Below are 24,624 nucleotides of genomic sequence, written 5' to 3' on the forward strand. Positions count from 1 at the left end.
CGAATTATATATCGACCTATTGTTTTATCTCTTATTGATTTATCTAAATTGCTTTTCCTAGAACATAGGTTTTTATTTTTCCTTTTTTTGGTTATAGACTCATTTGAATTTTGAAGTACAAAATTGTAGAAAATCAATAAATTTATTTTTGGGCTATTTAAAAAAATATGATATTGTGTTCGATATTTCTTTGATAATGGTAATAGATAAGAAAATATAATATCCGATAAATAAATACTATATCTATACAAGGATATTGAAACTCTAATAAATATTAAGCCGTATGACCATCTACTGCCCTGCCATGCGGACTTGCCATGAAAAGGTGATAAGTTTTAACATCTAAAATTTCATTTTTAAAATTTTTGGTAATACTTACATAGTTACATGTATGATTAAGATGTACATTGTACATACCTAATAAAAAATATAAAATATATTATAATAAATTCTTAAATAAATGAACAACTAGTTAGGTATATTTTTTTCTTTCAGTAGTCAGACAATAATAATTATTGTGACAAAAATAAATATAATTATTATAAGAACCTCCTTTTTCTACTATAAATACATTAAGGATGATAGGTTTGGAAAGTATGCGGACTATGGTAATTTTTGTAATTAATAATAATCTATCAACTTTTTAATTTGTAATAAGATCCTAGCATAATAATTATACTCTACTTACATATTATATAGGATTGTAAAACACTCCTCGTGTAGTACAAAAAATTGAAAATATTGTATTTATGTTTATTTGAAAATTCCAAAATCAGAATTCAAATAAATTTATTTTTAAAGAAAAAAATAGCAGCAAGTAGGCTTGCTAAATCCCTTTTGTGTAATTATTGATTCTACCATAACAGCATTCCTCCGAGAAAATAAAAAGATACATGGATATGTCGAAGACTTTAATATGTGTTTACTACCTTCAAAATATCATTGTGTTTTAGAGTCTAATCTCGTAATTTCACATCAAAATATTGTATTTCGAAAGATTAAGCCTTTATCATTTTTTGTGGCCGAATTCGAATATCTAGCCGAAATCACAACTCATCGCTATCGGGTTCGAATTTGTATACACAGCGTGGCGTAGTCCTATGTCTATAATGTAGACATGCCATGTCCGGCAACGCCTAATTATGTATATTATATATTTTCGTTGTGATTATTATATTATATAATTCATTTTTTATACGGCAAATCCCCCTGACCAAGGTGCAAGGTCAACCGCAACCGCTATTATGCAGTGCAAAGTCAATTACCACCTTAGGTCCAAGGCCAACTACCGAGCTGCCAACGAACGATGTTTGATGAGGCAGCGCGTACCTCATCACAATTTTTCGGCTTGATCAGGATTTTGCAGGTCTTTCGGAGACAGGAAACGCCCTTGTCGAGTAGGGGTCAGTGGAACCACATACCATCACCAGAGATCCATCGATCGAATCGCATATATAAGGACCAGCAGCACCAGGCATTGGCATCACACATCTCTTCACATCCCACGTACACACATCGACCATAGGTTGAAGTTTGCAGATTTGTCGTAGACAACACAAGAAGAAATCAACAAATAAGAAATGGCTTCTTTCAAGAATCTGGTGAGTCCTATAAATTTCATAACGTATAGTGTCGCGACTAGTGGATTTTTCTTACTTTCATATGTTTAGACATATACTTTTTTTCAATCTAGTTTACCTATTTAAAAACAATTTAAGCTTCAAACGTTATCTTTAAATAATAGAATTTCGAAAGACTCGTGCTCTGCTGCAGCTATACAGTCACATACTTTTTGCGCTATATAATATATAGAATGCGAATTTCGGCCAAGCAAATTCTATGCGTGCACTGTGCACATGTCAATTGTACCAGTCGTGGTCCGTGGAAGCTTCTGGCCAAAGACTCGAATATTCGTAGTTTGATATTAATTGAAAAGTATTAAACCAAAAATCATATACATAACATTTTTTGTTCGATGAATAGGTTAGAACGATGAAAGATTATTGAATTTGAAACTGACACTATTTTCATAAAATGATTTAAAGTTCTATAGATAATAATTAGATTGATTATTTCATTTAAAGTTTAAGAGCATATAATATACATTATACATCATAATATCTTACAAAAAATAGTTGTATATCATAGATCGTAGTTATTGATTTTTAGAAATACCTACTGTATTTTAAGTTGTACTTACCTACCTAGCTACAGCGATTTCCATGAACAACAAAATATTGTTCAAGATATATATTTTTCTTCGTGATAATAATATTATGACTTTAAAAATACATTTAATAAACAGTATATAATATTTATTTTTATTCTTTTTATCGACAGATATTCATCGCCTTGGCCGTGTACGCAGTGTCCGCCGAAGAAAACAAACCCGCCGAAGATGGAGCAAGAGTGAAGAAACACGCCTACATCGCTGCTGCCCCAGCTCGTGAGTATCATAATATGTATAAGTTTATTGTACAGAACACAATGCAAATAAATTTTTTTTTTATCGATATTTTGTAAATTATAATCAATCTAAACGATATTTTTTTTTACAGCGGTCTTGGCTTACTCTGCAGCAGCCCCGGGATACTCGTACTCTTCATACTCTAATTACCCAGCCACCTACGCTTACAAATACGCCGCTCCAGCTGCTTACGCCGCTCCAGCTGCTTACGCCGCTCCAGCTGCTTACGCCGCTCCAGCTACTTACGTCGCTCCAACTGCTTACGCTGCCCAAGCTGCTTACGTCGCACCGGCTGCCTACGCCGCACCAACTGCCTATGCCGCCACCCCATACGCCGCTTACTCGAGTTACGCAACTTACCCGAGCTATGCAGCTTACGACGATGGAAAATACTACCCAGGCAAATACGAGAAGTCGTACTTCCCAGCAGCCTACAAAGCCGCATACCCGGTCGCCTATCACTACTGAACACCCGCACTCGCCTATATGATTCTCAACCTCCTGACAAAATGCATAGATTTAAAAAAATACGATTTTCGACAATAAAAATGTGATCCTTTTTTCATCAATCGATTTTGTTGTTATTTTTTTTCCTTTTCTGCTATGAAAGAAAATTATATTTTTGGTATATATTATGCAGGTATTAATGTATTTTATAAAATATATAGTACATATTATTAGGTATTATTCATATCGCCCATATTATTTATAGGCAGTATTCATACATACATCATAAGTACTATATAATCTATAGGTACCTACCCTATTATTTCACCGTAATATGCTGCATGCAATATATATTGTATATATTATGGTATACAATTTTGTGAGTAATTTAAGCATTTGAATACTGTATATTTTTTTATTTTTGAGTAAAAATATGTATAGACAGAATTAAGTATGGCATCACGCAACAAAAAGAAATTCAAATTATTTTATTACATTTAATGGCATAATGCACAAACTACATATTATTTTTGTCTTACAAGTGCGACTATTAACCTCATTGAGACACTATAAAATGTTAGTTTAACCGAAATAACATTTTTTTATCTGATGCTTAAAATTGATGTTTTGGATACCTAATTATTATAATCGTAGAAAAAATCGAAAACCCGAGACCTTGTAACATTATATTTGGCAATATGATAATCTGATAATCAGTAATCATTTCAAATAATCATATCAAGAACTTATATTATGATTTTGGGTGTGTAAATAATTTTTTATAAATTCAATTTTTTTGCTACTAAAGAATTAAAATGTATTTTAACATAATTAACATTTTATTAACCTGATGATTTTAATGAGAATTAGAAAAAATATAATAATAATTAATAAGGCATTCCAATATTATGGCCTCGTATTTTAAATACGCTTGATATTTTTTTACAACAAATGGCTTATTTGGTATAATGTTTCTAAATTAATTAAATATATATTTTTATAATAACTGGTCTTAATTAAATTATGAATATATGAAAATTTCACGTTCTACTTCTAATTCTAAGCGAAAATGAAGTATATGAACAATAATATGTTACAGATTAACTTAAATAAATCTAATAATAAATAGTTATATGTATTTTTGTTTGTCAAATGCAGCACTAAATTTTACAAAACCACTAATTATACATAGATTTGGATGTTTAAAGTTAGCCAATATAATTGTTCATGCATTGGCATTCAAAATCTAAGCTTAATTAAGTATCTTGGAAGAATAGTTGATGAAAAGTTTAAATGGTCCTATCACCACATACAACATATAACTATATTAATTCGAAAACTATTTTATGTTTTTAAAAATGTAAAACAAATACTTAGTCCTTTGTTATTAAGAACAGTTTACTTTTCTGTTGCACAATCTATATCTAGTTACGACATAGAGATTTGGGGTGGAACATACAATACGCATCTCCAGAATCTGCAGATTACATTACTATGAATAGTTTTATTAAGGTAATTTTACACAAACCAAGGTTATATCTTATATCGTTATATCAAACAGTAAACGTGTATAATGAATTTAAGTATTAAATATAAAAGCACTTTACTTTAAGAATGTTTTACCACTTTTACTACACTTATTACTTAAAATAGATGTAAATATGTTTAAACCACATCATTCTAATAACACTAGATTAAAAATGTTAACTAATTATAAAACAAAATCTATGTTAATTAAATACTTATATAGTTAAGATCAATTTTAACGTTTAATCTATATTCTATATTATTTATTATATTCTTTTTATCTATATTCATATTATGATTTTATAAAAATTAACTACTAATCAAGTATTATAATATATATGTATATTTTTTTTCTTTCTTTTTATTCTAACTAACTTTTTAACTTATCCCGCCCCGAGCGGCGAGCACAAGCTTTGCTTCTTTTTTTTTTTTTTTTTGGGGGGGGGGGGGTCATATATATTGTTTATTTTATATATTATTGTAAGCTAATGTTTTATGACAATATATATATATATATATTATATATTATTATTAATTGTATTGATGTATGTACGTTAGTTATACAAAATAACCGATCGCACAATGGTTTAAATTTTTTACCTTATTTATTTAATATTCTAATGTTAAAAAAATTTGTATTAGCCACTAAGAATTTTTTGGTAGATAATGTCCACGTATATGGAGGATAGGATTTTGGAAAATTTGACAGAAAACGGAAATTAATAATTACAGTGTTAGGCATACATAATTAAATAGTCATCTAGATAAAATAATAGATAATAGATATTTTTCTATTTAACTATCTTTAGTCTTTACGAGATCAATATAAATAAAATAATCTAGATAATGGATTATTTTAGGAAAAATTATCATTTTGGAGTTGGCTAGTTGCTGACCACTGTTTAAGAATGCCTATAATTTATTATATAAAATTAATAAAAAGTAATAAATTGAAATAGTGTACGCATAAATATTTTATTTTTTGTTACATAATTTGTATAAAATTGTTATTTGATTATAATATAATTACATTAAAATAATACAATCATTAACTACTTACTTATTAAAAAAACAATATGTTTAATTATCTAATAATAATATTAAAATATTTAATATAAATACCATATAGGTACTATTATATCAGTGAAATGTGTCAAGTCATTATGGTCACTATAATATTTTATTGTTCTTTTGTTGATCTTAACCACAGTAATATTTCAAATGAATCATTGTGCAGATAATTTCGCCGAGACGTTATAATTTGACTTTCTGTATTAAACAATTTCTCAACTAAGTCTGAGGGCTGGTATATTTGTTTCACTAATCACTAACTGGTATTACATTTAGAGTTTTAGAATTTTTTTTTAAAACGATCAACGTTTGTGCATTCTTGTGTGTATGTAAGAAGGGGACAGCACTTCCTCTTATATCAATATTTAGTAATTGACATAATGATATCATGCTTTTAAAACAGTCATAACTGTTGAGAATTAGTAGATTGACTTAACTGTGGGTAATTATTGGTTTATACAGGCTTATATTTTTAAGAACATGTTCTTACGATTGACAAGTTTTGTGAAAATAGTTGGAACCCAAATATTTATCTGTACTCTTAACTTTGAATATATATGACTTACCGTTAGAGAGATTCAAATTTAGTATAGTCTTGAAATTTTATTTCAGCCCTCTAAAAGTTGCTAAACATACTTTATAATAAATTATTGCAATGATAATATATAAAAAAAAAAAATACAAAACAATAAACGGTAAAAAGTTATCTAGATCATTTTAATAGATGTACGTTTTTGTTATCTATATAATATAATAATTAAACTTATTAAAAATTATTTAGGTTAGAAAAAATATTCGAAAAAAGTACCTAACTATACACAATGTCAAATATGCTGCTAATAAACTATACCCGGTATAGTCTTGAAATAATTCAGTGCCCACAGTTTTTACAGTAATATAAATAAATAACGTATAATTTGTCTAAAGTAACTAGTATGGTTAGATAATACCATACATCTCTTATTTACTATTGTACGAAGCCTATATAAAACAGAAATCTAAAATTGCACTAATAAATTTTATTTTATTAAAAAATTCTAATAAAATACTGAACAGGTGAATACAATTTATTTAAGTATGAATTTTGGATTTCCATTTACCGGCTAAATTGAAATATATTCATTCAAGATTAAATTAGAACTTCCTGCATGTGAGAAGGTTGTGCTATTAAGAGTTAGGACAGACAACGACATACATTCATTTTATGTGTTTATATTTATATGACTCATATTGTTTTCGAAAAATGTATTTGATACGAGAATCTACCTATTGATAAAATATAAAATGGTTTTTATAAAACTTAGTTCTGTTGTTTCTAACTTATAATGATATATTGCGTGGTCACGAAAAAAAAAGGTACATCGAAATACACACTAAACGATACCTAAATTATTATTATTATAGACATATACTTTATTATTACATAATTTATAATAATTTTTTAAAGAGGTCAAATAATTGATCGAAAAAAATAGGTTACCTTTTTTTTATTAATCATTAAATATTTTATGTGATATACCTATCAATAGGGAATATGGACAAAGGACATTATGATTTATGAAAATACAATTATTTTAGCAAAACAAAGGAGCTTATAAATGTATACTTCCTAATCTATAATATAACTAGTAGGTATAAGTAAAGAACCTCTGGGCAAATCGAATAGGAATAATTTAAGTTGTCAAAATATGGTAAAAATATTGTATATAAATAACTTTTATGAATTTATACATTAATTTTAAAAACTTATGTAAATTATGTGGTTTATTATATGGTAAATATAAAAATAAGAATTTATTAAAAGTAAATACAAATTTGGAAAATGAAATACATTATTCATTTTGCCCAAGTATCCGTATAAAATAAAACTCCATAAATGGCAAAATGAAAGTAATTAGTAAATATGTATTCTAAATATCTTTATTACAAGTGTTTTAGTTTTATTTATTGATAATGTTATTAATTCTTAACAAATAATAATTAATATTAGCTTTAATGTTTTTATTTTTTTATCTGAAACCTTGGCTCATATAGGCAGTTTATTAGTTATAAATAGTTATAATAAGATAATTAAGAATGTACCTACTTACCATTAGAAAGTAAATCACGTTAATTAACAAAATAAATACATTGTTTTTCAATTCAAAATAATTTTTAAAACAAATTATAAATATTAATAATATATTGAAGTATTTTACAGTATTCATATATTTTTACTTTGTTTGGATTAATTTGTTTATAAATAAAAATTGATTTTTATTCATTGAACATGATTTATTTGCAATTGATAACAATAATAAATTAAAACTAGTGTAATATAATTAAGCAATTGCTTTTAAATTTTTATTAACTTTATGAACTGATATTATTATTTTTTTAAATTAATGTGCCTATTATTATGTGTTTCCTTAAGTAGTTAAATGATTATTGCATTACTTAAAATGTATTTTGTATACCCAAGTGGTAAATCATGATATATATAATAGCTTTATAAACTATTGTTTTTTAAATCTAAATTACCTTTTTCTACAAGCTCGTAAAACAAAGTATTTTTATATACATTAAATTACCATGTTCTAATCGTAACAAAAACACGTATTAAGTGATAACTTAATACCTATGTGTTTTGAGAAACGCGAATTGTTATATGAGTTACAATGGTTCTAATATTATAAAATGTTAAAATATTTTGTCCCTCAGCAAGAATGTATTAAAAAAATAAACCATACATGCATTGTGCTATATCTGTGTGTTTATAATTTATAACATGCACATGTTACTAGTAGCAATATGCTATATAAGCTTTTATCTGATTAAAATACAGACGAATAACAGTGAATATTATGTTTATACTTTGTCTGAACACACTGAACACAGTGAGACTTGCCGAGAGAAAAATATACAATTCAATAATACAATTAAACTAATACGGCGTAATAGATATGCAATTTAGGTACATTTATGTTTCGTACTTTGTTTTACCTGTATTTCACAAAGCCTTATAAATTATAATAATATATTATCAAAGTATGATAAAATAAGTTTTTATATAGGTAAGTAAACAAGGTGATAGTGCTCAATATAAAGTACATCTTATACAAAAGATTTAATACAATTGTATGATAACTGAGAATGAAATAATTATCTATAATACAATTATTATATGTAAATTATTCAGTAACTAATAATATTATAACTGTAAGTTATAACCTTTTGTTCGTAAAATATATGTGCGCGGAATATTAAACCTTTGGGTAATTCAGAGTAATAAAATACCAATATATAATATGCCACAATTAATATAATAATATAATATGATAAAAATAGCAGTGTTACTATAATCAATAATCATTTATTGGATGTACACTATCAGAGTTATGACGATTTTACAACAAAAATCGATGTAATGACGATTGTTAACTAATAATAATATTATAATTTAAATGTATTGTTATTATTGTTATATGGTAAATTTAACTTGAGTCTCGAATATTATAAAGTGTAAGTAGAGTAAAATGTAGTATTTAAAACCTACTGCAGCGTATAATATATTGACAATAACACACGAGTTACACTTTACCTACGAAATTAAAGCCTAGTATTAAAAAAAAATAACTTAAATTATATAACAAGACATTCAACCTACAACGAGTTTACTTTCATGAACTTTTAGACAGGGTCTTAACCCTCCTGAAATGTATATCCTTTAATAATTCTGCCTAAATACATATTATTTCATATACGTCTATAAATATGTAATGATAGCAATATTAATTAGTGGTAGTGGATCCCGGGAATGTCATAGCGTGTACCCGTGATATGCGTGTATCGTTGACCGTCGTACACATTATATTATAGAACGGGTCAAGGTTTTTGTCGATAAATAATCCTACTGCGGTGACTATATGTGCAGGAACACCTGAACAGCGAACACTGTAGTATAGGTACAATAAGGTACTCGTATAATAATAATAATAATAATGATTTAAATTATAATTAAATAATATTTTGTTTAAAATCTATAAAATGCATGCAATCGGGTGCAAAAATCGTCAACAGTCTGATTTTTATGTGTCAACTCGGGGAAAGAAGTTATGTTATGCGTGAAATCTAAAACGATATATAAATAGTTTTATAAAATACCTAAATAATATTTGGACATCACCGTCACCAAGGCACTTTGGCGTGCGTGCTGGACAGGAAATTCTTACAACATGCGTGCACTATAACGTTGAATATTATACGAATTTACACGAAACAAACGCGTGCCTATATTACAAAACATAATATACCAATAATTATTTCATACCAAAAGCACGATAAACAATAGTATATTAAAATTTTGTATAACTACATACCTTATTGTAGTGCTATTGCAATAAATATAAACGTGGGAGCTGAGTAATAGGTCACTTTTATTTTTTTTAAATGGGTCGTTAGTAAATTAGTAATTAAAAAATGTAATATCCTATATCTACTTTGCCCTTGTCAAGTAATCGTGGAAATCAAGTTTAAAAGAAAATACTCTAGGAGTATAAATAATATATCATCCGTTACTATCCTGCACTCACGCGGTTACGACAATATGATATATGTAGTTGCGTAAACATTCAAATCGTATATCCGTTCGAGAGTTTTGTAGGTTATATTTTTAGGTACCGAGACACTTTCCTGTCACCACTTACGCATCCAATACGTTTTTCATAGGAAATTTCCTTATTATTATATAGAGATTGAATTGCCTTATAAATTAAAACTATTATGAACAATTTTAATGTTTTATAATTCTAAATTTTGAGTACTTAGCTTGTAATTTAATATGTTTAAAATAGGTATATATTTTATTATTAATTATACATTATAACATTCAGTTTTTATTAAATTATTAACTAGAATTATCATTAGTAAAAATAATATAAATATAAAACAGGTGCTTTATAAAATATTATAAAACATTTTCAATTTTAATTTTATAGTACTAAATTACTAGCAACTTCGACTAAATACGAATCTAGATCACATATTATACAGCATATTCGTCTTATGTAGACGAATATTTTCTATACGTCTAGCAATCTCGATATTTTTTTGGGGAGGTTTTTGTTGGGCAATTAACTGATAGATTTTTACTTCAGTCTAATTGTGTTGTTTTTAAGAACTGTATGGTAGAATGAGACGTGATGATTATTATCACTGTCTATATCGCAATGCGATTATAGATTAATCGATAACGCAATTATAATTGTAATTATGTATACATAAATCTGTATAATAACTTAATAATATAAAACAATTGTATTATAATACATTTTATTTTATATTATAAACAGGACCCAGATGTAAAATATATTATTTATTGGGTGCCTTGCATTCAAAGTATATAGTTCATTTCAATTTTCAACAGATACTTCAAAGACGAAATTTTTACTCTGCAGTTTTTTAATTTTATTCAATTTTTTTAGGTAATTTTATAAATATATTAGATATATTAAAACAGTGTACAAGCTCTTTTAGTGTAAATTAAAAAATTTAAAATAATATCAAAAGAAATATTGATAACGTCTTTATAGCTCCAGCGTTTATCTGATATGGTGTCTTTCTGGGGTTTAAACAAATAACTACTGATTGGAAAGTTTGAAATACATCGCGATCGCATTTATTCCCAGGATATCTATACCTCACTCAGTTACTCGCCTTTATTTTTGTTTTTATTTTTTTGTGCGTAATACACGTACATGCAAGTTTGATATTATGTTTTTGTATTATTGTTTAGTATTAAGAATTAAGATAAATAAGTATTAAAACAGCCGCTAGTTAAACCGCTGTTTGATATCACTTGCGTACACATATTTTTTAATTAATATATTACTAAAATGAGGGAATTGTTGCGTTTCAATGTCATTTTTAGGACATTTAAAACCGAGACCCAATTAAAAAATGCATAATAATATCAAAAAATGTGTGATTCGCGTATAAACATATACCATGCGTATATAACATTGTTATATCATAATACCTGCGCGAAAAACATCGAAAAATCGATGTCCGAACCTCGTAGGTATCCATACAGCAGAACACCCCCCGCGAACATACACAAAGAAGCGTGTGTAGACGGCATAACACGCGATGTGTCTATTATAAATGAGCGCGGTGCACCGCGGCCTGATGTGGTTTGTGGCGGCGGCGGCGGCGAGTGCGATGGGCGGTGAAACGCAGGGCACGCGCGGACCGCGGCAGTCATCGTGTTTTCGGTGTGCGTGTGCTGCTGCGGACGGCGGCGGCGGATTAGCAGACGTTTGCGCGGTTAAGTTGGGTGGACGATGAATGATAATATAATGTTTTACAATAATATTGCGCGAACGGCGCGGCGTGCAGGCGTAACGTATACGCGTGTACGTTTGCCGCATCACATGTCGATAGCCCGCCGCAGTCGCGGGACATGCGGCCATGGGATGTGGACACTCGGATCGCAAGTCGTCCGGTTCGCGGACAACGGCGTCTGCGTCATCGTCGCCGGACCGTCGGGATGCCGTCGGTGCATGGTGCGGCGGCCGGGTTGCGCGCGGTGGCGACAACCGGCACGCCGATGACGCGTTCGCGCACTACAACAATTACGGCGCCGTGGGATTTCACGCCGGGTTTCCCGTCCACCGTATTACCAAAGTGACGCAGGTAAATCCGCGGGCGGCGGTGATGATGCGCCTGTACGGACGCTGCGGGGGGCATGCAAAGCGCCATGCAGATTCGTCTGCACGATTGTCCGTTTAAGCTGCAGTTATGAAATAACGACGAGGAAATAAATGTTTTTGCCCGGTTGTGTCGATAACTTTTAAAAATAATAGATATTGAACGATGTTGATGGCTTTTGCATTTTTATCCATTGATTCATATACAATGTTATCTTAACTAAAAACTTGTTTCATATGCCTCATACAGATTCAAAATATAATTATAAATTTCATTTTCAACTTTTGTGCTTTTTTATAGATACTAAAATTTATTTATTTATTTTTTTTTTTACTAGTGTCATTTTTGCCCTATATTTTTACAAACTTTTTATACTATATGTTTCTTTTTTCGTGTCATACAACCACAATATTAGATGAATACGAACAAACGATAATGAATCTACTGTAGGTCAATTTTATGAAATTTTATATTTCAAACAACATTTTTACATTTCTAAAAAAAAATATTTGTTTGTCTATAATGGTAGAGAGATTTTGTTATGATTATATTTAAACTTTAAAGTGTATACAGGAACTCGCTTTTATACAGACAAACATCCATGATAAATAGATAATTAAATTTATACATTTAAAATACTAAACATTAAACAAAATTAAAATTAAATTTTTAAATATAGCAAAAGTAAAATTGTTAACTGTAAGTTGGTAACCGATTACATAGTCTTGTAAGTGTATTATTATTTATTATTAATAATAATGATTAATGACTATTAGGGCTGTGAATTTTTAGAAAAGTGCATTTTCTTACGGTGTTTGGGAAACGTAGCTTTTTAAGTACCTACATAATTTGAATTATGTAATAACAAATCCATTTATGAAACTTTTGTTTTGCAGTTTTTGACGCTTTTAATTTTTTGTTCATTTTTGGTATTTTTAATTAAATTCCATCAATTAACATCTTTGAGAAGCTTTTAAAAAAAAGTTTCAGGCAAATAGCATTATTAAAGAATTAATCAACTTCAAAATTAAAATTAAAATTAAATATATTTTTTATAATTTTTTTTATTAAGTCAATAAATTATTATGCATTTAATATTTTAATATAATGCATTTACTAATATTAATATAAATATAAAAATTAAATTAATAACCATTCTAAATATTATTATTATTATTATTACCCATATTATGATTTTTTGCATTTTAAATGCATTTTTTAAGGTTTTTTAGTGCATTCAATTCACAGCCCTATTAATACCATATTTACTTATCAATTATTATAAATTATAATAATATGCTATATCTTGAAAATCTCGTATAAAGTATCCAATAATAAACATCTGAGTACAAAATAAATAAATTCAAATGCAATATTTGATGAATAATAGGTATCTATGCAATTTTTAATTTTTAAGAAATATATTAATTTAAAAAAAAAGATGTTTTTGGTTAAATCTAATTTCACATCACAATCCATTAGTTAAAAGACTATCCTCTGCCACTCTCATCCCCAGAAGACAAAAAAGGCAATGGCCTAGAGACCTGCTAAAACCATGTAGGAATATTAAATTAACTTGTCGGGTGGAACCTACTGGGACTCTAGGAGCCATTTTATTCTAATTCTAAACGTCATACACTTACATATTATACATAAACCATGTTTATTGTTAGTATAGGCTGTAAATAAATTTAAAAAAAATGTAATTTCTGAAATTTTCAATAAATACACGCCTAAGGTATCTAAAAAAATAACATCTATAAATAATAATATTTAGTAAAAATTCACAAAAATAGATCTTTTGTAATAATATTTAATATGCCTATAGTGAAATTATGATAGCAAATAATAATTATAATAATATGGTAATATATAATTATTATACGAATGTACTACAGTAAATAAATTGTTATTAGGTAACTATTTTTTATCATGAAAAACTGGTTCTTAAATTAATTTTAATCTGCATTGGTAGCTTCACTTGTTTATAAGACGATCTGTTTTTTAATATTTTTTTGGTGGGCTCTCATAAATAAATCGATCTTATAATTATTTACACTTGCGATTGATTTAGAAAACTTTGATCTGCTTTAATACTATTTAATATTTACTAACATAGTTGTTATTATTATTAATGATAATAAATTTAGGTAACAGTATAATTGGATTAATTATACTATATCGTTTATATCCGTAAAAGCTATAATTCTATAACTAATATATAATAGCTATCAGTGGCGTACCGACGGGGGGGAGGGGTTTAATCCACCCAAGTGAAACATGTATAATAATTTATTTTATGGAATATTACATTAGGCTAGGATCACACTATGCACATAAATGGTAATCCCCCTCCCCTTAAACGAATTCTGTGTACGCCTATGATAGCTATATAATACGTATATGAGCTAGAAGCTTAGAAGTAATAATCTAGCTAGTGTATAAAAGCTTGGTGGATAATTATACATTTTACATCTACCTTGATTAAACGAAGAATCTAATTAAATGTTGAAATTTGTAAAAATAAAATTTGGCGATAACTTTTGCAATAACATAATATTTAATAATTATAAAATAAATATTTTCAGTATTTTTACGGCCCGACCACGGACTAAGATAGAGAGAACTGTAACGATATGGTGGGCAGGTGACGGGGAGCCGGACCGCAATTGCCTTGGTACCTTCTACCAGTGGCGTATCCAGAATTTTTTTTAGGGGGGGGGCACACACTGTCTAAAATTTTATAAGGCATATTTTAGTATGCGTTCATGTATACAAATAAATATAAATCTTTAAAACAAAAAATAGTAAATACGGCCAACAATGGGGCATGGCCTCTCCCCTGTATACGCTACTGCTTCAACCCTTCACTGCCAATATTGGTACATATAGCCAAAATGTACGCTATCTATATCACCATTCAATTTGCCACCCAGCCACTAGGTAGCGTTAAGACCAGCTTTGTACTACGAAAATCAACAGGCACTTCGGGCTGTTAAAAATTGGCTCGTTTTCAGCCTCACTATCTTAGTCCGTGGTCTCGACGAATAAGATACTAAAAAAGTGATATTATTAACCAAACATATTAAGGGGCCTCGCTATACCATATATTTAAGGAGTAACATTTAGGCAATTTCTAATCTCTTCGTCGCCGAAAAATACAATTACAATATTACCACATACAATTTTTTATTGATGCACTTGAGTTGCTCATCTGTAGAGCTTCAATAAAAGCCAATTATTTGGATGATTAATTCGCTCTATTCACTATTGTCGCAAATTAATTATTCCACCCTTCCAAATTCAAGGTGGGGGCGATAAGGCACGGGAGGAATCGTCCAAATACCGTGAATTGTGATACATCAATAACATAATTACAAAAGGAAATCAGTAATGCTGAGTAATTTTAAGTTAGATGTCGAATCAAGAACAATTATGTTAATCTAAAATGTTTTTTAATAATTCAATAATCAACTAATTTTTACCTTTTAAAAAGAATTACATCTTATTTGTTAATAAATACAATAGGTAAATACAGTGGCGTTGCCAGATACCAGGCCAAATTTTTTTCTGGTGGGGTATTTATGTATGGCTACTCGATCACCCATTAATTTGTTTATACCATATTTTCAGGAAAAAAATGTTTTGGGTATAGGTAATATTTCTAAATAATTTCAAAATAAATAATCAAAAAATATACCTACTATATATTAGTATTACAAATTTACTACAGTAACTTCAAATGTCTTCCGTTTTCTTTTATTTGTATGTAACAATAACAATATACAACTTTTTATTTTTAATGTATGAGATTTTAGAAAGTGTGCAGTTAGTATTAACTTTATTGAGTATTTTTATTTCTAAATGTGTAATAAAAGAATATTTAATTTTAATATAATAGTCAAACTTAAAATAATATAACTTATGTCTAAAAACTCTTTAAATTGATTAATAATATTTTAATGATTTGCAATTTCTTTATTTACTTACATATTTTTAATCATAAGGAGGGGGCACTTGTACACCCTTGCCACTGTATAGCGCCGCCCCTAGATACATAGTACTATTGTTTCTATAAATTATACTTCACTATTAATTATTAATAATTAATTTTGATATTTGATTAGGTTGAACAGGTGGATGTTTGTGAAGAACAAAACAATAAAATATCTTTACATGATGATTATAACAATTCTCAAGTATGTACACAAATATATTTATTTTACTTTTAACATACATATTATAATACTACAATTATTTTTAAAGTAACTTATTCTTATTTACCTTATAGGGGTTCCCAGAAGTATTGACAATTAATGGTAGTTGGATATATGGCTTAAATGCAGGAGGATCAAGGAATAATTTAGACATGTTTGAAACAAATCCTCAATATTTGCTCAAATTTCCTACAGGTTATATTATATTGTATTTATTAGGAGACACTAATTGACAATCAGTCATTGGGCATATTTTATACAAACCCCTATGGTCACGTAATTATAAATTAATTTATAACATAGTTTTTACATTTTTATTATATACAAGTAATAATGAATAATATTTGTTTTTGATCATAGGAAGTTTAGTTAAGTTTCAAAACAGACCCTCATAGAAATTAGTCTATGATCTCTGGTATAATATATAATTATAAATATATTTAAATTTTATATTTTTAATTTTCAGGAATTATAGAAGAAAATTTATTTGTTACAATAAAAATAATATTAAAAATAAAACGAATACACAAAAAAAATCCATTACACGTTGCATTTTTTTTATTCAAAGTAAATTCAGCTATTATTTATTAGTTATTATTATTAAACATTAAAATTATCATAAACAAACATATTTTTTTAGAATGATTGTGAACAAAAAGAAACATTAGGAGCTGAATATTTTTTGTGTACTGAACCAGAAGGTAGTTCAGGAGTTTTCAAATCAAAACAAATGATTTCAGAAACATTTATAGTGTCTACATTGAGAAGCTATGTTATAGTACCAGCTACTTTCAAACCATTCCAACAAGGTGAATTTGTGATCAAAGTAATGGTTGACCGAAAAATTGACTCCGAATTAAAAAAATTGATACCGCCAACAAGACCATCTGTTGGAAATATTCACATACAATAACAATCATATTTTTTAGAATATTGATTTTATATGTTAATTATTTTATTTGAGTGCATTTACTTGTTACATAGTTAATAAAAAATTAATGTATTTTTTAAATAAATAAACATTGTGTATACTATATACCCAAAAATATGAATGCTTAATCAGCATACAGTATTCCAAATATTTAATTGATTTGCATTATAACATTGTAAACTACATAATGGTAAACCTGTTCGAGAACATGAATATTTCTTAGGATTTTCACAGCCATCTACACCACACATTTTTTGAGCAGGTGGAAGTCTATTTAAAACAAATCAATAAGTATTAGTGAAACAAAGATGCAATTTAAATATAATTATTATGTTTTTACAAGTACAGGATGCGGCATAATGGACTCCCATATTTCAAATAATTATTAGTGCTTAATCAAAGTGATTAGATTAAAGCGGTTTATTTTGCTGGATTAAGTTATTAATAAGGTTTTAAGTCGTCACCATGTTATGGTTCGGTGAACAACGTGGTTTTGTTATTGAGGCATTTTTTAAAAACGTCAAATGTGTGACTGCGACAAAGAACATTTCACACTTGGTTCGGTTGGAACCCAAACAAAAGTGTCCCTGATCGGAAAAAGATTTTTAATTGGGTACAAAATTTAAGAGTGACCAGAGCCATTGCAGAATTAAAGGATGCTATCCATTAATAACTCTCCGAGATTCCACTCAATATGCTGGCTAGAGTTATGGAAAATTTTCGAGAACGGCTCCATAATGTGCATCACTTGTTAAGGCAATCATTTGAATGAAAAATGTTAAAAAAATACTTTTAAAAAAACATTGTATAATATAGTTTTTAAAACTACATTTTTTTTTCCTATATCTTTTATTGTTTTTTTTAAATTCACATTGGAAATGTGGGAGTCCATTACGCCTTACCCTGTATAAACTATTATAATTATATAATATGATTATTATTTAAAAAATTAAACATACTTGATTATAGATTTTTTGAGAGGAAACTCAACACCTTCTGGAAACAGTAGAGACACTTTGTCATTTTTACTGACATAAATAATATTATTAACAGCCTTTCTTGCCATTCGGCCTTTAGCGTTTATTTTAGATTTGCTTTCATGTTTTTTCAATAATCTTTCCATTGTACGTTTTTTATCATTTTCTCTTTTTTCATCTGCTTGTTGTTTTCTTTTTTGTGATTTAATAGCTTTTTTTTGTAACATTTCTGGAGTTAATATCTTTTCACGATACCCTATAATTATTAAATTATTAATAAATTTGATTAAAATAGTAGGTAATAATTTAAATTTAAAGACCTGAAGGTAATGCAACGAGTTCTTCGGTGAATTCTTTATCAGACTTTCTATCAAACATAGCTCTTTGTCTAGCAGTCATCATTTTTGGATCTTTTTTTTTAATTTTCTTCAGCTCATCATCAACTTCATCTAATTTACCCGTTTCAATTGCTTTTAACCATCGTTCTTCATCACTTGATCCTGGATTGTCTTTATTATTTTTAACTTTTTTTTTCTTCATTGCTGAACTTTGCAAAGTTGATTTAGTTGTAAGTGGTGGACTAAAACAGTACATTTTAATAATAATAATATATATTATACTTATAAGGTTATAAGTATTTAATTTCTCCAGTTAATTTATAGTTTTTTATTTAATTTAAATTGGAAATAATTCAATAATTTACTAATATGAAAAACACTAACCTGGATGTCATCACATCAACATATTCATCATGACCAGACATGTTGAATTAAATTTAATGACCACTAGCAAATACAATTAACCAATAATTATGCACAGAAAAGCATGGAACGTATTTATATTTGTTCTAAAATTTAAATATAACTTATCATTAAAATCTTGAAAATAATGATATAAATAATTAGTTCATAATTGTCTACATTGCTAAAATTATAAAATTAAAAATAAATTTTATAATTATTATAGCACTGAATGATATACAAGAAACGATTTCCGAAGCTGGTACGAAACTAGAGATTAATATATTCTATAAAAAAAAAAAGTCTTCGATATTCTTTATGAATGCCAAGTTACTATTTTATTAATTAATAATGATACTTATTTATTAATAACTTTGTAAAGAATAACGATCTTAGAATATCGGTGTTATTCTGTTATTTAGTGTTATCACAAATGGTTGAATCAATCTTACCCATGAATTAAGATATCATGATTTAATCACAGAATATAGTATTCGGTGAACAGTCACTTAGATCCCTCGACAGCTAGATCCCGGTGACTAACTGACGCAAGAGGATCCAATTGACGCGAGATTAAAATGACGCATGAGGATCTAATTGACGGGGGATTAAAATAATCATGATATAATAAATATTATAACATAATTATATCATGAAAATAATCATAAAGATTTTACAAATTAATTAATTTTGTAATTAGTATTATTAATTTTTAATTATCAATGTGTTTAAATGCTTTTACGTTATTACATCGTAGTAGTACATCGTAGTCTGGCTAATAATAATATTACAACATAATAATACAGTATATAATCTATGGATATGGATCTATCATATTAATCTATCATCTATGGTAATCATCAATCTTCGCTATTCGTCGGAGACGATTGACTGTTGTAATAATTTTAACGGAGAAAAAATTGACGTACAAATCGTTAAATCGTACTTTAATATATATAATATTTTACACGCATATGCCGTTCTGTTCAGCTTATTTTTATGAAATATCTCAATATCTTCAATTCGAAACGTGGTAAAGACGGACGAGGAAAGGTGTTCCTGGGTCGGCGATGTGGTTACTGAACGTATGGACATTAAATATGACACAACTAAGTTTCACAAAAAAAATCGATGTTTACGTGAGTTTGATTTTTTATAATTTTGGAGCTTTAATTTACTTTTTTAGACATAAAATAAATACATACTTATTGCACAGGACAATCTGCTACACGCCGGGTGACGTATATGTATGCATATTTAATTCCCGAACGCGCGATGCATAAAATACGTGAAACCAAAAATACATAATCGTCATATTAGTATATTACCAGACCCATTTTATATAATAATTTATATTTATATTAATTGTATAAATAGCATTTTTCATTTTTAACTGGCCGAGTACTTGATTAATATAAGTTTTTTTTATCCCTAACAAAAATAAAAAGTTTTCTGAAAAGACGCATTAATATTTTTTTATAATTTTCTGAATTTTGAATTTTTATGACATTATTAGATATTCATTTCATATTTCTGCTCAACCGATTTTTGTTTTTTTTATAGTAATTTAAAAACGAATAACTGTAGTTATTTGAAAATTTCAACAAATGTTAATGTTTGCATTTCTTATACATATAATAATTTTCAATAGGATAAAATAACAATAGCATAATACCATAAATAGATGCATTTATTATATTTATATATTAATATTGCAAATTATCTGAACATATTAACATTATAACCTATATAAATAGTATGAGTAGGTATGTCCTTCTTTATTATATGTAGATCATAATCTATTAACTATTTAGTATGTAATAATGTAATATTAATTGAATGATTCAACTTTTAAATATTTTTAAAATTATTAATCATTTAGTACAGCCAACCCGTAAACTGCTGTATAGCTACTATAGTAGGTGACTAGTGACTACAATACAACATGTAGACTAGGTTAAGTATGTAGCTATAACGAATTTGTACAATTTGAATTCAATTTTCAATGTATAATGCATTAATACATTGTATACAATGTAAAATTATGCTGGTCGAAGATGGTCTTATTTGTTGGTGAGAAATTTTACCAAACAACTATTGAAAGTATAAAATTATAATTTAAAAAAAAAATTCAGGATATACAATTATTATGGTTTTACGTATGAAAATTAATTAGATACCAAAAGTTTCGTATGCAAGACAGCTGAAATATAAAAATGAATCCTATAATATCACAAAGAGTTCTATAAAAAAAAACATATGATCTATCATATTATTATAATATTTGTCATCCATGGCAAACATCAATCGTCGTCATTTGTAGGAGACGATTAACCATTCTAATATTTTATTGAACAGTCGTCAAACAACAGCCTTCAGTACATGACAAGTGCTCTCATTTTCATAAAAAATTTCAATAATTTCATTCTGAAGCGCAAAGAAGACGAATGAAGAAATAAGAGCTAGCTGTTTCTTCGGTGGCTGATGTGCACGTTTGAACTTTAATATGGCACAGCTTGATTTCGTCGAAAAGAGTCGAAGGATACTTACGTAGGTTAATTTTTCTATAATTTTAGGGTAGTAATAAATTTAGTTTTTATACTTTAAATAAATATTTATTGACTTGTACAAGCTACCACCCCGATTACTTAGAACTATATTTTATTTCCGATAGCCGGCAACCGGCGGGTTATTGTATACGACCCGTTTTAAATTCTCAAACGATGAAATCTTTTTTTTAATATTTTATTATTTTAAAATTCTAGATAATATTTTTTTCATAGTAAATAATTTAAGAATATAAAATTTTTATTTTTGTCTGGTCCGCAAACTGTTTTTAATTTGTGAATATGGTATGAGAGTTCTAAAAGGTTAGAGTTAATAAATAGCCAAGAATAAAATAAATTCGTCAATTATACCTTGGATCCTGGACGTAGCACAATGAATGTATATTGATTTTAAAATTTTCTATCTGTTATGAATTCATGTAGCAAATATGATATATTTAGTGCTTTGGGTAGTTAATAGTAAAATAAAATAAAAATTTTAGATATTGTCATAATATCGGAAATACTGGAATCATTACGCTATATATACTTGTATAATTTCGACAAAATTAATTAATTTAATAAGTTTTAGTTCAAAAATTCTAATCATAGAATGTTGAAAATTTTACCAACTGTCTACATTATGATTTCCTACAATTTTAAATAATTAAATTTTTTTTTTTTAAGCCAATAAAAATTATTGTTAGCAAATATGATTTAAAATTTAATACAGTGTTCCTCATCAGTCACTAAATTACTGCAATAAAAAAATGTATAGTCACGATATTATATTTTTATAAACGTTTATAATCAAAATTTTGACAAATTTTGTCTAAATCTATACAATTTTCAAATTATTTTTTCATCAGATATTTATATATATAATATTGTCTTTTTATATACAAGTTTGATATAGTAATAATTCTCATTAGTTCTTTTAAATAATTAAATATAACAAATATAAAAGGTTTACTGGAAAGTCACATTATTTTTTACGACTAAAGTTCAATATTTTATGACTTATTGAGTTCTAATTTTTCATCCCCAAAAAAAACTATTTCTTGTAAAACGATTTTGATATTCTATACATAGTTTAAAAACAAATAATCTTATACACCAATAACTTAGTCTTAACTAATTTTTTATGAGAGTATTTCTTATTTATGTTATTATTTAAAAAATATTTTCAAACTATATATATATATATATAAACAATGTTCTTTATTTTTTTATTATTACAAATTTTTAAATTTTTTAAAATGTTCAAATTATTTTTTTCATTAGTATTCATATAAATATTTTCTTTTTATATCTACAATTTTAAAATGTTTTATCGGAATTCTCATTAGTTTTTTTAATGCAAAAACAAAAATAAAATGGTCACTGGAAACTTATATTATGACTGTTTGAAGTTCAATATTATATAATTGATATATAAATTAATAAAATATGCGTCTACATCGATTACATCATCCGAGTAGCTGATTTTTCATAAAAATGAATATATTTTATTTTAAGTTTAAAAAGTAAATTGATTAACTAAAGCATTGACTAGTGACTAGGTACTATTTGTTACAAGAAACCACAATAAACGAAATGTATGAAATTTTTCTATTATGATAGGTGTCTTCAGACACAATATCTACAGACAGAGGTAATTGCATCTAATGTAATAGATAAGTAAGATTAAGTTAAAACACTGCGCGTGATTAGAATCAAAATAATGCAGAAATAATAACTTAGAAACATAACGATATTGATCATAATTCTTTTTTTTAAATACTTAAAAGTATAATTATTTTTATTTAGTTCACTATTTTCATAGATTAAATTAAATAATTTGTTATCATCTTCATTAGAATAAAATATTAATACTTTGCAATATCTATAAAGATTTGGTCTAGTTTATATGTTTCAATTTTACGTATGTCAAAGAGCTAAAATATAATAATACATCCTATAAAATCACAGAGTTCTATAAAAAAAAAAAAATATAATATTTATTATCATCCGACATCCATGGCAAACGACAATCGTCGTCATTTGTAGAAGACGATTAACAATTCTAATAATTTTATTGAACAGTCGTCAAACAACAGCCTTCAATACATGACAAGTGCTCTCATTTTCATAAAAAATTTCAATGATTTCATTCCGAAGCGTAAAGAAGACAAATGAAGAAATAAACTAGATATGTCTTAGGTGGCTGTGCACTTTGAACTTTAATATGACACAGCTTGATTTCGCCGAAAAGCGTCGATGGATACTTACGTAGGTTAATTTTCCTATAATTTTAGGGTTGTAATAAATTTAATTTTTATACTTTAAATAAATATTTATTGACTTGTACAAGCTGCCACCCCGATTACTTAGAACTATATTTTATTTCCGATGGCCGGCAACCGGCGGGTTATTGTATACGACCCGTTTTAAATTATTAAACGATGAAATCTTTTTTTTAATATTTTATTATTTTAAAGTTCTAGATAATATTTTTTTTTCATAGTATATAATTTAAGAATATAAAATTTTGGAACAAGTCTAGTTTAGCGACCACTCGAATTTTTCGATTTTTTTTTCGGAAACCTATGTCTTTTAACGAGTCTTAAATGATGGTGTAAAAATAAATTTGCGGAAACCATTAGTTTTGAAGTTATAGACTTACGAAGTTCACGATTTTCGGTTTTTTACCCATACGCGTGACACTATATTTTACATTTTTACCGTTTTTATATAATGAATTTTTTGGGGAAACCTTTGTATTTCAACGAGTTTAAAACGATAGTATAAAAATAAATTTGCGGAAATCATTAGTTTTGTAATTATACACTAGTTTAATCTAGTTTAGTGGCCACACGAAATTTTTACTGGCGTCATGCTAAAGCATCCATGAGCCAATACTGACGTAAAAAACGTTTCTACGCAGGGTACTTGGCAAAGTACATGTTTTTAAAATCGAGTCGGTTAAAAAATGTTGACCCTCTAGCAGAGTTTTTCGGGTTATGTTCCGTAGT

The 24,624-nt window shown here is 27.4% G+C and overlaps 3 protein-coding genes across 4 annotated transcripts; 2 read left to right on the top strand and 1 right to left on the bottom strand.

Moving 5' to 3' along the window:
- Positions 1-1,440: 1,440 nt before the first annotated feature.
- LOC132917574 (cuticle protein 16.5-like) lies at positions 1,441-3,036 on the top strand. Its single transcript, XM_060978369.1, has 3 exons — positions 1,441-1,601; positions 2,341-2,446; positions 2,559-3,036. Exons 1-3 carry the CDS (start codon positions 1,581-1,583, stop codon positions 2,933-2,935), a joined length of 504 nt encoding a protein of 167 aa, XP_060834352.1. The 5' UTR covers positions 1,441-1,580; the 3' UTR covers positions 2,936-3,036.
- Positions 3,037-11,836: 8,800 nt separating this feature from the next.
- Positions 11,837-17,450, top strand: LOC132917708 (calpain-3-like). Its single transcript, XM_060978577.1, has 5 exons — positions 11,837-12,184; positions 16,327-16,398; positions 16,491-16,611; positions 16,883-16,983; positions 17,057-17,450. The coding sequence occupies exons 1-5, from the start codon at positions 11,960-11,962 to the stop codon at positions 17,327-17,329; spliced, it is 792 nt and encodes a 263-aa protein (XP_060834560.1). The 5' UTR covers positions 11,837-11,959; the 3' UTR covers positions 17,330-17,450.
- Positions 16,392-19,401, bottom strand: LOC132917710 (INO80 complex subunit B). Of its 2 annotated transcripts, XM_060978578.1 has the most exons (5): positions 19,047-19,400; positions 18,645-18,904; positions 18,307-18,580; positions 17,456-17,617; positions 16,392-17,303 (listed from the first exon to the last, which is right to left on the bottom strand). In XM_060978578.1, the coding sequence occupies exons 1-4, from the start codon at positions 19,085-19,087 to the stop codon at positions 17,476-17,478; spliced, it is 717 nt and encodes a 238-aa protein (XP_060834561.1). In that variant the 5' UTR covers positions 19,088-19,400; the 3' UTR covers positions 16,392-17,303; positions 17,456-17,475. The 2 variants fall into 2 exon arrangements, with proteins under 2 accessions (XP_060834561.1, XP_060834562.1); XM_060978579.1 differs by lacking the exon at positions 16,392-17,303 and having other exon boundaries at positions 17,350-17,617; positions 19,047-19,401.
- Between the last annotated feature and the right edge of the window lie 5,223 nt (positions 19,402-24,624).

Source organism: Rhopalosiphum padi, chromosome 1 (genome assembly GCF_020882245.1).
Source record: "Rhopalosiphum padi isolate XX-2018 chromosome 1, ASM2088224v1, whole genome shotgun sequence".
Taxonomy (NCBI): Eukaryota; Metazoa; Arthropoda; class Insecta; order Hemiptera; family Aphididae; genus Rhopalosiphum; species Rhopalosiphum padi.

Bases quoted from the DNA above. Each gene is read 5' to 3' on its own strand.
- LOC132917574 (XM_060978369.1), top strand. From the start codon at position 1,581: ATGGCTTCTTTCAAGAATCTG. The intron at 1,602-2,340 runs GTGAGTCCTATA...TTTTATCGACAG, and splicing joins TGGCTTCTTTCAAGAATCTG to ATATTCATCGCCTTGGCCGT. The intron at 2,447-2,558 runs GTGAGTATCATA...TTTTTTTTACAG, and splicing joins CATCGCTGCTGCCCCAGCTC to CGGTCTTGGCTTACTCTGCA.
- LOC132917708 (XM_060978577.1), top strand. From the start codon at position 11,960: ATGGGATGTGGACACTCGGATCGCAAGTCGTCCGGTTCGCGGACAACG. The intron at 12,185-16,326 runs GTAAATCCGCGG...ATATTTGATTAG, and splicing joins GTATTACCAAAGTGACGCAG to GTTGAACAGGTGGATGTTTG. The intron at 16,399-16,490 runs GTATGTACACAA...TTTACCTTATAG, and splicing joins ATGATTATAACAATTCTCAA to GGGTTCCCAGAAGTATTGAC.
- LOC132917710 (XM_060978578.1), bottom strand. From the start codon at position 19,087: ATGTCTGGTCATGATGAATATGTTGATGTGATGACATCCAG. The intron at 18,581-18,644 runs GTCTTTAAATTT...TAATAATTATAG, and splicing joins ACTCGTTGCATTACCTTCAG to GGTATCGTGAAAAGATATTA. The intron at 17,618-18,306 runs GTATGTTTAATT...TGTTTTAAATAG, and splicing joins CTCAAAAAATCTATAATCAA to ACTTCCACCTGCTCAAAAAA.